This window comes from Tachypleus tridentatus, chromosome 9 (assembly GCF_004210375.1).
Source record: "Tachypleus tridentatus isolate NWPU-2018 chromosome 9, ASM421037v1, whole genome shotgun sequence".
Taxonomy (NCBI): domain Eukaryota; kingdom Metazoa; phylum Arthropoda; class Merostomata; order Xiphosura; family Limulidae; genus Tachypleus; species Tachypleus tridentatus.
The window spans coordinates 24,905,098-24,924,387 of NC_134833.1; the positions used below are offsets into that span (position 1 = coordinate 24,905,098).

Consider the following 19,290-nt stretch of genomic DNA (forward strand, 5'->3'; position numbering starts at 1 on the left):
ATCATCTTGGACCTCAGTAATGAAAGCAGTTGTCACTGGGTCTGTGTTTACTTTAGTTGAAATAAAAAGAAGCACATTTTGATCCATTAGGACAACCTCCACATAGTCTCAAAATAAGAAAATTCACCAAGAACTGTTGAACGTGGACTTAAAACCAAGATGTACTACATGGGCTGTAGTGTGGACAGTATTGCATATTTTTATGCTGATTATCGTGGTCAATATGTTGAAATAAAAATGCTATCCAGATTCGGGTCCCACAGACATAATAATGGTATATTTATTCATGAATTTATTGTAAAGCATTTTAATGTAAATGCGTTCTTAATAATTGATTCTTTGTCGGTTTGTTACAATTTTCGTGTAAATTTACATGAAAACTATCTGCATTAACCGTCCCTAAGTTAGCAGTGTAAGACTAGAGGGAAGAAACTTAGTCATCACCACCCACCGTCAACTCTTGGGCTACTCATTTATCAATGAATTGTAGGATTAACCATCACTTATAATGCCCCCACGGTTGAAACAACGAACATGTTTAATGCGGCGGGGATTCAAACCCGTGACCCTCAGATTACAAGTCAAGAGCCTTAACCACCTGGTCATGCCGGGCAATTGTTTCTTAAACATTCGTCTTAACAGTAACAGTGTTTAAAAAACAGAACACTGACATTTGGTACTGCTTACTTATTTTAAAACCACAAGTACAAATCCAGTGGTTAAGACTAGTAGGAGTAAAGTGTTCATAGTTTGTTAGATGTAACGAGTGCAATGTGTGGTCGATTTTATTTAGGAATGTGAGTCGCCCCTATACTTTTAAGGAACCTAGTAATAAAGATGTGCAATTTTTATATATAGTATGTAGGATGGAGGAGAAATTAAAGTATATGCTAATAAAGTAGAGGTAAAAGATAAAGAGAAGAACACACTGTGGGAAATAGAAGCGCAATTTCAAAACGCTTGAAGATTTAGATCGCGTTAACCAATTGAAATCCTTCTTCCATTAAATTATCTTCTTCTCGTTGATGATCCGACAGTTACGGATGGTGAAACTGATTTTTTCTTATTACTATTTATCATTTTCTATAGGTAAGTATTTCCCAAACTGGCAGTTCAGTGTTTCTAACAAATTAATTATAACAGTTATATTGAATATTGTTTAACTATTTTTGGCACAAAAAATAACAACGCATTGCGGCTTGTTTTTTTCTTCTTTTTTCACAACATAAACAATCCTTAAAGTAACAAGAAAGCAATGAAAGACGCGGAACAGAGACTTACAACTATGAAGGCGTGATTACGCACTTTTTTCCAGGCTTTGTTATGCAACTGTACCCTGAGCAAATGGGTCTTTATTGACTGTGTTCAATTCGCATATTTATTACCTGACTTATCCCTCAAATTAGAAACTTGTTCTTGGTTGTTAACTACAGGTGGGGAGACAACATATTAGGTCATATTGAATAAATTCTATGTTTTTCCTTGTTGAAATTGTTAAGTGGATAGGGTGTGGGACTAATATTTAGCTGAACTGTATTAAGGAAAATCGGTACCAATTTCAATTTCTAAACTCATTGCCAGTAAATATTAAAATATATATGTTATTTTTGTAAATTATATATGTATTATTTTAGTATAAGTTAAATGACTAATAAATTAATAAATTTTCCCGAATGCATTAAAAATTAGAGTATTTTTAGCTGTATTAAGGGAGTTCAGGTATTCTGAATAACTTGGATCAACTAATTAGTTAAAAAATACTTGGTAAATACCATTTTATTATATTAAGTACTACATAATACATTCTGGTTATAATAATTTGGGTTCCACAAACTTACACGTTTAGAGTAGATGAAAACCCAGTCAGTAGCATGACTTAAAAAAGAAAGATAATCAGCATAGTGGTTACACTGACTTCAGCCATCGAGACAGTGAGTTTTTACTGAACGGAAAATTAACATTAATTTAAGACGTGCTAACAGATATACTACTTACAAATCTAAAGGGTCCGGCATGGCCAAGAGTGTTAAGACGTGCGACTCGTAATCTGAGGGTCGCGGGTTCACATCCCCGTCGCGCCAAACATGCTCGCACTATCAACCGTGGGGGCGTTATAATGTGACTGTCAATCCCACTATTCGTTGGTAAAAGAGTAGCCCAAGAGTTGGCGGTGGGTGGTGATGACTAGCAGCCTCCCTCTAGTCTTACACTGCTAAATTAGGGACGGCTAGCACACATAGCCCTCCAGTAGCTTTGTGCGAAATTCAAGAAAAACAAACAAATCTAAAGAGGTAATTATATCTTCAATAAATCACTGATTAACCCTAATTAGTATTGTAAAAGCGTTTTGTTCTTTTCATATTCGAATGGATATAGACTTATTTAAAGCGAACCTCCCGCTAGTACAGTGGTATGTCTTTGGATTTACAACGCTAAAATCAGGGGTTCATTCCCCTCAGTGTGCTCAGCAGATAGCCCCATGTGGCTTTGCTATAAGAAAATACACACCCACGTATTCAAAGAGATGATCCCTAAAATGAAGTTGTCTTATGATGATAAGTTAAAATCTCTTCACTTATTCTCACGAGAAGTGATTTTATTGAAGACTGTAAATTCATGCGAAACATTGATACAATGAAGGCCTTTTATTTATCTGTGCGGTGTTTTGAAGACAATAAGTCAAGAAACATAATTTGAGATTAAGAAAGGCGAGTTAAATTCCATTTAATAGAAAATATTTTCAGTCGCTGAGAAAAAGACATCAACTGAAATTTTAAAGCAGTTTCATACAATGCCTACGAATTTTTAGTTTGCTTTATAACGCCATTTTGTATATAATATTACAAATTCGAATAACGTAATATTAATTGTCTTCTTTATCGTATCTTAGAGCAGACTTAATTTGTCTTGTGTAATTTCACATGTAATTACGTTTTAAGACTATTACATACCTCTGAGATACAAATTTTTCTCAGTCTTAAAGGGACATTTAAGTAATATATAAAAGGTAAATGCCCAACGATTTTGTATCTATTCTCCATAATGTAACAGAGCTAAACCTGAAGCCTTCCTGAGCAACTGAAATGTTACCATACTCAAGCAAGATTCGTATTTTCCATTCATTTGTTTCGGAAACAAAATATCGCTCAAATGATAATTACATGTAAATGTAAACGTGTGAAGTGTGTGAAAAATATTCCAGCTGTAACTGCACTCATAATGGCAAAACCGTAGTAGAGAATATAAAGTGCAAGATGGATCGTCAGCTGGGTTGAAAGGTACAAAAGAATATTAAAAATACAATGTAACTATGCTCAGTTTTCAAATTTAGTGATCACTTGCTCATGCAAGCCACAGATGTATGAGATTAAAATATTGAATGAACTACGGGCAGCATCTTCTAATATTTTATCGTATTCCATTTTCAAGCAGCGTAGTTCTACAAGGACCACCAAGTGAAGAAATAACAGACCATTTCTTGTGTGCCAGTAGTGTTTGCAAAATTGTATTCCCAGCAGATCTAAATCAAGTTAGGGACATAGCTGCACTGCCATATTTAGGTAGGGGGCTCAGTCCCATTATTCCTTACAATAACAAATAAACATTTCGCATAAATCCAATAACTCATGCGTTCATTATTCGCTCAAAACTCTCAGTCTTGCATATTAATGTCGATCTTAAAAGACCGACTAAACAAAAAATGACTTAACAGAAGAGTAGTACTAACATACAAGTCAACATTTTTGGTTAGAAATAGTGACTGAAACAAATGAAGGTACTACAACCTAACAAAAAACGAATGCATCACAGAAGCGAGAATTCACTGCTCGTCCTCTAAGACTACAGATTTAAATATCCGTCACAACAACATGCTCTCCCTTTCAGCAGTAGGGGCGTTATAACGTGACGGTCAATCCCACTATTCGTTGGTAAAAGAATGGCCCAAGAGTTGGCAGTGGGTGATGATGACTAACTGCCGTCCCTCTAGTCTTATACTGCTAAATTAGGGACGGCTAGCGGAGATAGCCATCGTGTATGTTTGCGCGAAATTAAAAAAACAAACAAACAAACAATTGGAATAACTTAGAAGAATGCCAAGTCTAACTATGCTTTTTACTCAGAACATGTAATGCATTCCCGTAGTTAAAAGAGTAAACACTATAAAGCTGGCAACTGAGTAGAAAGAATCATAAAACAAACAAGCCCAATTACGTTAAAGATAGTTAAAAGTTATCAACTGTATCAGTCTGAATGTTTAACTGATGAAGGAAAACAGAGGATGAGGATATACAAAATGAACTTTTACACACCACAATGGCACAGCAGGATGTCTGCTGATTTATAACACTATTCCAGTGTATTGGATGTAGTTATATATTAAGTAGTATATCTTGTGATATACGATTATGATAATGAAATTACTGTTTGATGATAGTATTATTGCTTTGAGAATCATTCATTATGTACGAATTATGTAGTACATTATATTGACGACACCTAATTTTAAATACGATTGGTAATGTAAATGATTGATTGATTGATTTAATGAGTTGTGGTAATGAATAAAATATAATATTAATATTATGGTGAAATAAATAACCGTGAAAATATTATTCGGTCACTGTTAAGGTTGGGTTATAGTATGAATCTAATCACTAAACATTTCAGATGGATTAATGCAACCGTTGTTCAGTGCAACAAGAAACGACAGACACACGGAAGTTTAGTGATTATATTTTTTTAAGAAGGGAGAACTGATGCATTTTACACTATTTTCAAATTCTTCGAGAGAAAAATTATAATTTTATAAAATTTCATGTGGGATTTATATACATGTAATATACAGAAAAAACTGAGCACAGTTAATGACGGTATATGAGAAGTTACACAATGATGTCAAGTATAAATAAACCAAGATGCGTATGTGTGTGCGTGTTTTCTTATAGCAAAGCCACATTGGGCTATCTGCTGAGCCCTGCGAAAAATTTATATTACCCAGAACACAATTTACACCTGAGGGAGTAATCGGAACTTTGATGTTTAGAACGAGAGTTACAGGAAACCAGGCTGTCGATTTACCATCTTTAACTATGATCAATTATTAAATTATTTTTGTTTCCGAGAATTACAAAAAATTTGCAAAAATCATTCAATCAAGTGTCAGATCTTCTTGGGTGTCAGATGTGAGAATATCCTACATTTCCCGATCAAACCCAATATAATTAACTATTTTTATCTCTAAGAATTGAATAACATTTTTAAAATCTGGATGTACAATTCCTAGTATAAAGTTTTGTCTGAGAATATTTCAATCAATGTATTAATCGGGCACGATTATTAAATCTTATGTTTAGCTTCACAAGTTGATTTGTTACACAAGAGTTTAAACAAACTATCTAAAGAAATAATTATGTTTAATCACTAATACTGTATAAAATAAAACAAAAAGTATATTCTTGTCTTTCTGAGAATATTTTCAGAAATCTTTCATTTGAGCTTGTTTCTTGCTGACAAACTATTTGCATTTGTACTAAAAGCTCGATAAATTCTCATTGTCAAAATTATGAGACACAACTCTATCCTTTGTAATATTCTTATAATCAAACAGTTGCTGTGTGCTTCATGACCAGTATCAGTAATACAGTAATTTATATTACTGTGCAAATGATATTGTCACTATACATAGACTAAAACCAAAATTAATTCAAAAAATGCTTATTTAACACATTTAAATGATATAATTTTTACCCATATAAATGTGTAGCATAAAAAATATGAGAAAGCAAGTTAAATAATTTTATTTTAATTATCAGAATCAATATTTAGAGCCTAAAACTTCATGAACTGTTACACGACAAGAAAATTAAGTTAAAATCCTTCAATTCTTCTGTTCTTCTTCCAGCTTTTTAACTTCAGTGAAAGACAATTTGTAGATTCTTGAGCATATAAGAAAACTGACAATCTGCCTACAAATTTAGTTATAACAGAAGTACTTGTTTTAATGCAATAACTTAATAGGTACATTATGTGGGATGAAATTTTGTTGTTTAATCCCCACTTCATCAGCAAGAACATTTACTTCAACTAATTTCTACATTTTATGTACAAGAAGTTGATGGAAAAATATTTATAAAATAATAAACTTTAGATGTTTTTAATAAAATTAATTTTAATGTATAAAGCTCAGTGAACATAAGACAAGTCAAAATTATAAATGATGAAATACAAAACTGTTTTTTATGCAGTAAAAGAAAGCATTTCTTTGTATCACTTCTGAAAAACGTGCATCTTAAAATTGTCTCAAAGCATTGGCATATTTATCAGCATGTTGTAACTCATATAGTACTAGTACTGAAATAAGTTCCACTCTTGTAACTATTAAACTACTAATAGACCAACTAATAAAAAGGCATTTTTAAATTAAAAAAAAAAAATAGGCAAGATGTTTCATGTTCACAACAGAGCAACTTGGTTGAACCAAAACAGCCACAAATTAATTTATTCAACATCACACAGTTTTACTAATGGCAAGCCACACTTTTGAATTCAATGCATATATACAAGTGTAGACACAATATCACTTATCCTAGTTTGATGGGTACACACACTACTCTACTAACTATGCTACTTTCATTTATTAAATATATAACTACAAAGAGCAAATAAAAGGTAATCAGTTTTTTTTATTATGTCTATGATAAGTAAAAACTACAGATCTTGCAGCCCATTAACTGATTAGAAAATATACAGTACGGTATAAACACCTTGGACATAAATGCAAGTAATAGATCAATGAGTTGCTGAGGTAATACCAGGGTTGCTTTAGAATTATCAGCACCAACTGGAGGTGAATCACATTCTGCAAGAAAAATCTTCAAACAGTAACCCTCACTATCTTCAAACAGATTCCAATCTGATAAGCATGCTGACCAATGCATTCATGCTATATCCTCTTCTTTGAGGAAGATGTTAAGCAGTTATCATTCACTATTAAAAAGTTCTAATGAACTGCACCTGCACATGGCAACACTAATAGTTGTAACTCTGCATCATTGTGATGTTTGACATTCATAGTGCCATATCACAACAAATAAAGGTTAGCATTTCAATTAATAATGTTTCCTGAGTAAATCAGTATACTATTACTGTTACATGTGTATTTCCATTGTGAAAGTAAGGTTGAATTTGGCCCTGACCACTCTTTACATCTCATGTCATCCTGCAGCATGAATAGAAATTATAAAATAAAAACATGTGATTTTGTAGTGGTGTTTTACAGACTATATACATTTTTTGTCAATTCACATAAAGGCCTACCTTGCAAAGCCTGTTTCCAAGCTTTTGCATGATAGACTTGTCATTCAGCTGCTACTTTTGTCTGTTGATTTCGTTGGGAAGCTTAGGTCCACTAGTTGTGTTTAACTCATGCTGCCAAATAGCAGGTGCCTTTTAGAGCTTTTCAGCATTGCAGTACCTTGTCCAATTCTCTAGCCAACTGTAATAGTGGTCTGAAAAAGTCCACCAATTTTGAACCTTGTCTTGTCAAACTTGAAGTCATTTTTCTATGGTTAGTTGTCTTAGACCAGTGTTTGGAAAACATTTCTTTCACATCTCTTAAATATCTAAAGACTTTCACTGAAGTCTTCACATTTTTACTTGCTCTGTTTTTGTTCAAACTGCTAAGTGAGAAGATACAATATTTCCTTCACTTTACCATCGAAATGTTCATGTTAAAATACAGCACCAGACAACACTGTTTTTTCTCAAAAATTAATCCACAGGTGTCAGTGACATTAATGAATAATGGTACTGTTTCTTCATAAAAAGAATACAGAAAATCTGATTATCCCTTATTTGTTTTGAGCAAAGTATTTCTTCATTTATTTTAAAATTAATAGAAGAATGTCAGAAAGAGCTCTTCCATGATTAATATCAGGCTCACCTAAACAAGGTAAGGAAAGTGGTTACCAAATTAACCAGTCTACCTAAACACATTTCACATCAATTATAACAGTTGTTTATCTATATTTTTCACACAAAGAAAAAAAAACATAACTAAAACCATCTTCTCCAAGATGATTTATGAATTAAACTGGTCTTTCTCTGTTAAAATTTGTATAATTTACAAATATTTGCATTAAGTTTATAAATGTACAGTTTTTGCATACATGTGCAGTTATGCATACATTTATGATAAATTTAGTTACATGTTCTTTTTCAATCATTAATGTTCAAAATATATATCATAGGTTGAACATCATTAAATACAGTAAACTGAATTCCTAGCATTCAGTTCTGACAAATTCCATACAAATCGTGATGCTTAAAAAAAATCCTACAGGTTACAAAATCTCTTGAAATAAAACTAATAAAAAAGGTTTAAATATGCAATAGCACTAAGTGAAATATATTATTTTAACAGCTTTTCCCCAACCTATCTAAAACAGACAAAAACACGCACTTTGCCATACCTTAAAAATAACACTAAAAAATAGTGGTACTCATTAGTCTCAGCATAATAAATTTACTTGGAATATTGCACCATCAACATCTATACATGTATCATATCAACTATTATGATGAGATGTGCACTCCTGATACCTACTATGACTAAAATCTCATTGCCATCCAGTGTCAACCATTTTGTCTCACTGCAAGATAAGTGATACAGTTAACTCTAACAAGGTGAGAGTTGGCTTCAAGCATTAAAAAAAACTAGAGACAGCTCAACTAAACACCATACAAGAAGGTATGAAAAATATAAATATAATAAACAAAAGTGGATGCAATCTCCCAACCTACAAGTTTCAAAAACAACCCACTCATTTTTATTTATCATAAACTAAAAACTACACCATTTACAAACTAATAAAAAATAACAAATATATACTATGTATGTTTAAAAGAAATTGTCTAGTACTGATAAAAGTCATTCTGTCTCACCTGTCATCCAAATAACCACCTTGCATATCATGACACACAAGAGTACGAGGAATACATGAAGTTTGATATTTTACCCTCTTTCTTAACGTTACTGACTTTGAAGACAATAACTGTGGTGATTCCTTCCATTTCAATACTTCACTAAGTGTTTTAATGGGGGCACATTCCATGATCACTGGATAAAACACAAAATCAATAAATCATACAAGTGAGTGTCTCCTAAAGGTCTTAAGATTATTATGAAGAGGTTATTTATAACATACCTTAACTCTTTGGTTACTAGTTTAAAAACATTATGGCTAACAAGTTGGGAACACTCCAGTTAATATAAAAATGCATAAATACATAATAAGTGAGGATATTACAAGTAATTTCTGCTTTATTATCTAGCCATTTTCTTGTTTTTAAACAATTTCTTAAAAAACCAAAAGTTAAAACAAATTTAGAGTAGGCACAAATTACAATCTTAAAGTAACTATTCAACAAAAAAGTAAATTCTCTTTTTGGGCTTCCAATGCTTAAAACTACAGTATTATCCTCAACATGCAAGTTCACATTTGCAAACTTGTTATATTTCATTATGCAGTCTATAAAATCATTATCTAAATCTGTAACATCTTTTAAACATTTATATCAAATTAACACTAATTCTTCTATGCTTTATAGAAAACAAGTTTAAGTTTCTTTTCTACACAAGTTTGCCATGTGTGGTGATGTTTAGATTCTAGAGGAGGTAAACTGAAAGAACAGACCCTTCCTGGGAAGTCTCCTCACCATGTACAGGAATTTACATTGAGGGTTAATCTTGATGAAAAGTCAATATCAACAATAGACAACAAACTGGGTCACACAGGATTAACTCTTTCTTTTCTCCCTCATTGGGTGCAAATTTTGGGTAAGTGTTCTCTGGGAGGCAATGATGGTTACTTGGTGGGTTCCAATGACACCAAACATAATGAAATTATAGTATAGATCTTCACTGAAACTTGACTCCTCTTGTTCATGTGTGTGTATATGCATGTGTTGATGATCTTGCACTGTGTTGGAATGTGTACAAAAATAATGGTGCACATATGGAAGTGCCAATGCAAAGAATGAATGACAAGAGATAACTGAAGAACATGACAGGCAAACTTATCAAAATGTTTTGAGTACACTGGATAATGGTGATTGAACAATCAAAAACCAGAGGCACAAGAAACTAGCCAATAATGTAAGTAATAGAAGATGAATGTGTTTATTGTAGTTTACATACCAGCTGGTAAGATCTCCAAATGCTGGCAACAAAAAAAGAAGGAATAGAGGCAGCTGTGACACACCAGATTTGGTAGCAGGAAACCCAAAACAGTATATAGTCAGACTCGCTCAAAGAATATGTAAATAGATGAGCTTACAAACCCATCCAGTTAAAGTGGAAGGAGACAAGTTTCAAGAAGGGGAAATGTACCACATTAAAAACAGACAGTAGCAGATTCAACAGTAAGGAACACTCTGAGCAAGATAGCAATAAACAGCCCATACAAGAAATAAAAGAAGATCATGAAAAGAGCAGAAACATACTGAGGAAATGGACAGGAGAAAAGAAACAAAATTTCACAAGTGATGTTTCTGAGTTTCTCTTTGGTAGGTTGCTATTTGCTACACCTCCTCCTTCATCAAAAACTCCTTGAAGGTCACAACAGAAAGAAAAGATCAGAAAGTTATCACTACTACCACCATTTATCTACCATACCTACATCATTTCAGTGAAAAACTAAAACACACAACCAAAAAATATTCAACATGGAAGTCTGGTGAAAATTCTACAATATCTTAAGGTCCATTCTGGTAAAAAACAAACAGCAATCTACCAAAGAGAATCTCAAAAATGTCATCTATGAAAATTCGTGTTCCTGCAACTATATGTACATTGGAGAAATGGAAAAAACTTGCAACAAGAATAAAAGAACATAAAGATAGTACAAGACTCATGAAAACACGAAATTCAGCCATTGCAGAGCACACTACATCAGCTAAACACAGAATAAACTGGGAGAAAACTAGAATAATCGACACAGAGAAATTCTGGTAGACTAGAAAAATCAAAGAATCACTTAAAATTAACACTATTAAACCTTCACCAAAGAGAGATTCTGAATTAGAGGTGAGTAACCTGTGGCTTCAATTTGTTGAATCCACAGGAAATCTTTCCTCCAATCAGAAACAATGATATTCCAACCAATCATAACATGCTATCCACAATCCACCAGGACACTATGAAAGACTGACAACACCTACACACACACACACCGACTTGAAGACGAAAGATAGAAGACTTTTGAAACGTTGTCCTCTACACTTGTGTCTGTGTCTCCACAACTGGCAGTTGCTGTCCATTTGCAAAGTTTAATCATGAATACTCTGCCTAAACAATCTGTCAAAGAATATGAAATATCATTATTCCTTACCTCCATATACAGCAAAACATTTAACCTAACAGAGCAATGATCACTTCCACTCTATTTTCTCCAACTTTCACCCTCTTGTTTGTTTCTACATTTGAATTTAACAATAGCATGGTTCAAAATAGCATTGTTTCTAGTAGTTTCCTTTATTGTTTGGTGAAAAAAAACACAAAAAAAAACATCCTGAACAATTTCCAAAAACCTTTCTCCCTCATAGTTACACCTATTATTCCCAATCAATGTGCCTGAAATATAAATCACCTACAATTAGTACCTTATCCCTATTAAACAACATCTAACCCTGTATTGCAAAGAAATATGTAGCATCCAATAATCTATGTTTAACCATGTGTTGGTAATTCCTATTATATTCAAATCCTCTATTTCTACCAGTGATCTAAAGTAACCTATTTCATTTCTTGAACTTCCAGCATTACAATAATGACTGTTAAGCCTGATGTTATAACTATATGCTATACTAATTTCCTCTGCTAAACTTTTCTCTGCCTCCAATTCTTTTTTCTGCATTTAGTTTTTCCTTGCCCTCACTACTGTTTAGTCATAGTATAAAATTTCCCTTACAACTGAGTTAATAGCAAAACAAACAACCCAATCCCATCTTATACTCAAAGTAAACCATCCATTCCAAAAAAACTTGTTTCTTCCACTGAACTGATCTCACAAATCCAACCAACCAATATGCTCATCCTTAGATACTAATCTAAACCTAGCATTTAGCACTTGTGACCTACTTACAACTGCATTCCCACAGTTAATTCTGGGCAATATCCCTAACAAAGTTATTTTACAACCTTTATCTTTAAGTACCTTTATCAACCTGTCTGAAGACTTTCTTACTTCCTTAACTTGGTTAGATTATGCATTCCTTATATGTAAAACCTTAAGCTCCTCTTGAAATCCCATTGCTATTTCCCACAGTCTACAATTAATTCTCTATGTATTGCCTCTATTTTAATTATAATAGTCTCCATATTCTTCTCCAGCCTACAAATTCTACAAGCAATTTCTAAATCTTCAATACTTGCTTCCTTAAATCTACATGCAAGTCCCAAGTTTTCGAAAAGCCCACTTATGGCACCTATTACACCAAAGAGAGTAAATTCTCTCCAGCCAGCCCCAGGTCATTTGTAAAAGCTGCCTCATAACCCTTCACACAGTCACTCACAGTTTTCATATATGTCTCTGTCTTGCAATGTATCACATTATCAACAGCATCACTAGCCATAGCTGTTGTATTTATCACTTACAATCTAAAAATAAATACAATACTAAATTATCAATAGCCTAATGTCAACACTATTACTGTTAAGCTAATGTTCAAGAATCAATTATACCATTTTTTTTAATCATTGGTCTGTCTTTACATGAAACTGATAAAGTTACTTTAATTGTATAGAACTCTGAACTTTTATTACAAGTGACAATAACCAGTCATTATATATACAAGCTCCTAAAAGAATGGAAGAAGTAAGAATGAAAAAAGAAGCTGAGTAAGAAAGAAAAACAAGTAGATGAAGAGAGAGAGTACAAATTTAACATAATATCAGACTAGTAAGTTCACAATGGGGAATATTTAATGAATTACCTAAAATTTACAAACCTACTGTATTTAATATGACACATTTAATTAAACTGAAAAAATGTTCTGTTGGAGTTTGTGAAATCACCAATGAACACAGTAAAAATTTAGTTTTGATATGTGTAAATACCTCAAATCTAATTTTCATTGAATTGGTATACAGTGCCAGGTAATGAATTATTATTCTCTAATATCCTATTACAAGAAGTAATTGATCTACGTACTAACTTAATTTGAAAACTATGATGCTGTAAACTGTAACTAAAGGCCTAATTTTAGAACAAAATGATTCACATTCTCTTTTTCAAACAAAATTTATGACCAACTTGATGTCACACCAATGGGTTTTAAGTTAACTCTGTCTTCCTATGCTATCAAGAAATAGCTGCAGATACAACATCATACAATGATGTCTTGATTTCAAGCCAGTTCTTTATAAAAAGATATTTAGTTGATGCATTTGTATTTTTCAAAAGCAAATGTCACAGACAAAAACTGTTATTGTATTTGAATGAGACATCAAAATTTGAAATATACTTTTGAAGAAAATGCAGAATCTACATTATCTTTTACTTTTACAGGCTTTTAACAGAGAAAAAACATTATTAATATCATGTCACTATAAAACAATTATTTCATATTTATATTTCAGTTACAGTAGTTTTATTCTTCTGTTTCCAAAACCAATTTGTGTTGATTCACACAGCCTTTAAGTGAACAAGCACTGATTTTGTCATTCATCTTAGAATGGAGTAACGTAAAAAGATTTCTTAAAAAGAATTGTTTCCTTGTAAAACTGATTAAGAAAATAATGAATGAATAATTTAAGAGGATAAACAATCACGAAGTACCTAAACACATCTTGGCTGTTATATTACCCTTTATGGGTCCTTCAAAATTCAAAATGGAAAAAAACATTTTGAATATTTTAGAAACATCAGATCCACAAATATTACTGAAGGTATTATTTACATATCAAAGTACACATAAAAGATTTGTTCAAGGTGAAAGATACAATTATATTGCTATAACTGTATATCACTTATAAATTCACATGTACATGTTGTTGACATCTCACCTAGCAGCACGAATTAAAATAAATCTTAAAGAATATTAGTTTAACATTTACTTACACTGCAATAAAGGAACACCAAATGACACAGATTTCTATATTGACTGCTCAGCAAAGAATGAAATAGTTCTTTGGATAAAGGAATATTTATTAATCACATAACTGAAGCCAGAACTAAATGTAATATCACTTTTTATTATTTAAATGAGGTTAAAAATAAAATATGCAACCCTCCCCTTTTTTATTTTTAATTACTCAATAAACTTTGGTCAGGCGTCTGAGTACTGGGTAGTTACTATTGTTACTCCTCTTCGAAAAGGGGTAATACAATCTGAAACTTAAAGGCCAGTTAGTGTTACTTTTTTTCTGAGAAAATTTGTGTAGTCTGATAACAGAAATTCTAAACAAAAAAACACTTTATGAAATATTACACCATAAAATAAAGATGGATTAAACACTACAAATCTTGCCTTATGCATCTTACTCAAAACACAGAATTTAGTTTGATGGAATTAATAATTACTGGACATCAGGAATTGTCAAGTTTTAAAATTTTGAAACAGTTTCAGAAAAGGAAGTGGGCAAAAACCTTAGTTGTACCTTCCAATTTTCAATATAACATAATATTACATATAACAAGCAATATTTACTTTAGATGTTCCTATCCCTCCACCCCTAAGAAAACCAAAATCTAAGATAAATTTTTTTGTATTTCAGGATTTCCTTTATCCTCTCTGAAATTTTCATAAAGTCTAGTCCTAAACTACTCTTGATGATATTTAATTCCATGGAATTAACCTCTACCTGTAAGATAACCATTCCATCACTGAAATCATTCCAGTAACCTTCCTCTGAACCCTGTAAACAGTATTATCCAAAACAAAGCCTCACTTGTACTTTGTGTAGAGTTAATTACATTTTTTCAATTGTAAACAAGCTGTCTATAATTACAACATAAAATTCTATTTGCATTACTACTAACATTTGTTTAATGGCTTTAGTAACTTATTCACTACCAAGGAACAATCTTTTTCTTCAGTCATACTATTGAATGAGTGATCTAAATTACTGAAACCAAAATGCATAACCTTATATTTATAATTGACAGTCATTTGCAAATATTTATCAAATTTACAAATTCCATATTGTCATCATCACAAAACTTATCTAATTTACTAATTATGGTTTCATCAACACAATTTAAATAAGAAAGAACCAGGGTTACAGGACTAGGTCCTTTAATACACCAAAAGAAACAACATAACCTACAATTTAATTAAGCACTTTCTAACCCCCAACCATACAAGTTATTTAGCTTATCTTATGTGTTGCACATCATATCATCTTTAGAAATATAGCACAAGGAATCAGAATTTTTTATCCCTATCAGATCCCATATTAAATATCATAAACTTAATGTTGATCACTTCATCTTAAAGTGAGTTGGGATCTTAACTTATTTCAACTTAAGTAATCATATGAATCTTGAATTTACTTCTTTTGACTTCTTATCACTATTTATAAATAAATATTAATATTATTTATAAGTTTTACTACTAATAACAGAGCACTGGCTTAGTAGTTTGTATGATATTTACTTATCACTATGAAAGTTCCTCTTTAATCAGTATAATTACCTGAACTCTGTTAGATAGACTTCCTTTGATAACTTGCAGCACTAAATCAGAAAATTTATATTATTGCACAATGTAATGTACAGCATAGATTAAAAAAAAGATAAAACCTGTTACACAAAAATTAGCATTTATAATTTAATACAAGACCATTCTAAGCTGTAGGAAAAAATGTTTTAACACACACGTAGAACTAAAATTTGAGCTGGAGGTCATGCATAACTGTTATACCACTTGCACAAATGTGCACACAATTAATCATAACATAAGGTTGTATTTATGTGAGAGAAAACACTTTTGTCTATTGTATAGTCTGTATATTGCATTTAGAACTTCTGAAATGCATATGCATACCCTAGTTTTTTTTATATCCCTATACACGTAACCAATATTTTCTGTTCTCTATCACAAACTGTAGCTAAGTCAGCAATATAGGGCAAAATCAATAGCTAATTGATATCAAACACATACCATCTTTACTTGCACTCTGTAAAAAGTTGTTTCATAAGCACACTAGGTTAACAGCTATTTGCCAACTATTTCTCCAACTCACAAATTGATACAATCATTCCATAGTACCTAAACATCTTACATATGATCAAATTCTAAAGAGTTTTGCCTTTTCTTTTTTTTCTTTCTAGTGTTCACTAAAAGCTTTTTTAATGGAAACCTACAAAAGCTGTCCCCGAATTTGAACTAAAAGACTTGACAGCTGGCATCTAGTCAACAGCACTCATTGCTGACTTGTTTGACTGAATGGAGAATTTTGACAATGATCCATCACCCTTTAATAATGCACCCACTGCTCCAAACTACTGAATGTGATTTTCTTTTCTTTTAAAGTGGAAATAGAACAAGAACAACAATGGACTGCCAGATCCATAGTATATTCCTAACTACTCATTCACAGTTGGCCCAGATTAATGTCATAAGCAAACTTTATTAACAGATTACATAATTATAATAATATAAATAAGAAATGTAGAAACATAAAAGGCACACCATTAGTAACAAAAATCCAGTTTTACTGCATTTCTTTTTAATAAGAACGTTTTGGTTTCTCAGTTTATCACAATCACCCATATACTCTACAAATTGTACACCCCAATAAAGTTTAACTAATCTTTCTACAACCAACACTGATGCGATTTTTTTTATTGTGTATCAAACCTAAGTTCCCAAAATTCACACGTATTCCAATATCTAGTTAATAATATCTTAAAAAACAAGAACATATAAGACGTGTACCCATAATGTCTAATAATAGTCGTAGAATAAAAAACTGATTTCAACAATTAAAATTAACATCTCACACTCACATGATTGGAAATCGGTTGTTCCTATCGGCGATGTATTGTGCAGTAGTTGTACAAGTTAATTTAAAAAACTTATAAAACTCATCACACAAGGAGCCTTAATTATTAAACACACCTGTCCACATCCACTCCAACACTATTAGTAACAGCGCATCTACCACTCAACCGTTATCAAATACACTGATACAGCCTATAGATCATCCAGCGACATTTATTAATATAAAATTATATTACCCATAAAATTACCGTTTATACGTTGTAAATATTAAACGCATACTTAACCTATTAAAACAAGCAACACAATCCAGCAGTCACCCATTACAAATTTAAAACATTTAATATTATTTTAAGCCAAACTGGGTAATATAAATCACGTATACACGTGTTTTCCTATATCTTCAGCTGAGGCTTTCCGGCTCGTCCTGGTGAGGTAATTTGGGCATTTGCCTCGCAAGTTTAAATCCCGTCCCACCGAACATATTTGTTTTTAAATTTCGCTTAAAGCTAGTCATCCCTAATTTAACAGTGAAAGACCAGAGGAATGGCAACTAGTCATCACCGCCAAATTTTAGGCTACTCTTTTACCAACAAATGTGGGCTTGATGGACACAGACAACGCACCCATGACTGAAAGCTCTCGTGTAGCTCTGTGTGAAGCTCAAATAAAACAAAACAATTGTTGTGCTTTTACATGTGTGATAGACATACAACAGGATTGTATTTTTAAAAGAAACATTAGAGTTAATTCTAGCAAAACTGAAATGAACTTTATTGAATGCGATTGATGCCATATGTGATTTCTGTTGGAAAACTGTAGGCTTATTGCGATTTTCAAAAAGATACAGTATGTTCAGTGAATTTTAAAAAAGCGACTTAATAGCAAGCGTTAATAATTAACCTATTAATTCAGCTGATAGACCACATCGCCCTGGGAGGTATGAGTTGGGGGGATCATTTGGTCTCCCATTTCAGAGAAAACCATGCTCTCTTGGAGGAAGATGCAGAAGAAAAGGAAAGGAGGGAAATAACGAGAGGAAAACGAAAAAAGAAAGAAAATATGGAAGGAATAGGGAAGAAATATGAATCGGATATAGAGACAGAAAAACACCGTAAAAATATAAATATTAAGATTTGATTTCACCCATTTCCTTACAGTAGAAGCGCGAGCGCATGCCTGTAAGGAAACAATTGAACAGTGAATTAACCAAGATGATACGATGACCAATGTAATTCTGTATCAATTGTTTTCTTAAACATCTCGATATGGTTCAATAATGAATATATATAGTTTGTTTGTTTCTTTTGAATTTCTTGCAAAGCTACACGAGGGCTATCTGCCCTAGCCGTCCCTAATTTAGTCGTGTAAGACTAAAGGGAGGCTAGCTAGTCATCACCACCCACGCTAAAAACCGGAGTTTGATATCCGGGGGCAGAGCACAGATAGCCCATTGTGTAGCTTATGGTTAATTAACAACAACAATGACTTAAATGTATTATTATATGTTTATTATGATCTAAAATGTTTGTGTTTGAATTTCGCGCAAAGCTATACGTGGGCTATCTGCGCTAGCCGTCCCTAATTTAGCAGTGTAAGACTAGAGGGAAGGAAGTCATCACTATCCACTGCCGCCAACTCTTGGGCTTTTTTTTTACCAACGAATAGTAGGATTGACCGTCATATTATAACGCCTACGCGGCTGAAAGGGTGAGCATGTATGATATAATGGGGATGAAAACACAGCACCCTCGAATTACGGCCCGGCATGGCCAAGCGTGTTAAGGCGTGCGACTCGTAATCTGAGGGTCGCGGGTTCGCATCCCCGTCGCGCTAAACATGCTCGCCCTTTCAGCTGTGGGGGCGTTATAATGTTACGGTCAATCCCACTATTTGTTGTTAAAGAGTAGCCCAAGTGTTGGCGGTGGGTGGTGATGACTAGCTGCCTTCCCTCTAGTCTTACACTGCTAAATTATGGACGGCTAGCACAGATAGCCCTCGAGTAGCTTTGTGCGAAATTGCAAAACAAACAAACAAACCCTCGAATTACGAGTGTAGTGCCTCATCCACATGGCTATGCCGGGCCCGATCTAAAATGTATTTACATTTTGTCAATAATTTAATAAAATTAAAAACATTAATTTTTGACCATGTAATATTTGCGTATTTTAGCCCGACCAGGGCATGGGACGTCAGGGGGTAATTTGAATAATGAATTTTCAGTTTATTTTTTTAAGATTACACTTGTCATTTTCAATTTATTGATTTTTCCTCCATTTGTGGAGT

The 19,290-nt window shown here is 32.7% G+C and overlaps 1 protein-coding gene across 21 annotated transcripts in view; it reads right to left on the minus strand.

Moving 5' to 3' along the window:
* LOC143224875 (cytosolic endo-beta-N-acetylglucosaminidase-like) overlaps positions 1-17,643 on the minus strand; it is a 40,036-nt gene extending 22,393 nt beyond the window's left edge. For 3 of the 21 annotated variants that reach the window (XM_076453267.1, XM_076453268.1, XM_076453266.1), the window contains exons 1-2: positions 11,225-14,100; positions 8,944-9,118 (exon numbers count right to left, since the gene is read on the minus strand). In XM_076453267.1, coding sequence (XP_076309382.1) covers positions 8,944-9,118; positions 11,225-11,396 — 347 coding nt within the window. In that variant the 5' untranslated portion in view covers positions 11,397-14,100. Of the gene's footprint in view, positions 1-5,783; positions 5,967-6,663; positions 7,943-8,943; positions 9,119-11,224; positions 14,101-14,120; positions 14,189-15,696; positions 15,738-16,941 lie in introns of those variants that run through there. The other 18 variants (XM_076453279.1, XM_076453281.1, XM_076453273.1 and 15 more) reach the window with 18 other exon arrangements.
* Between the last annotated feature and the right edge of the window lie 1,647 nt (positions 17,644-19,290).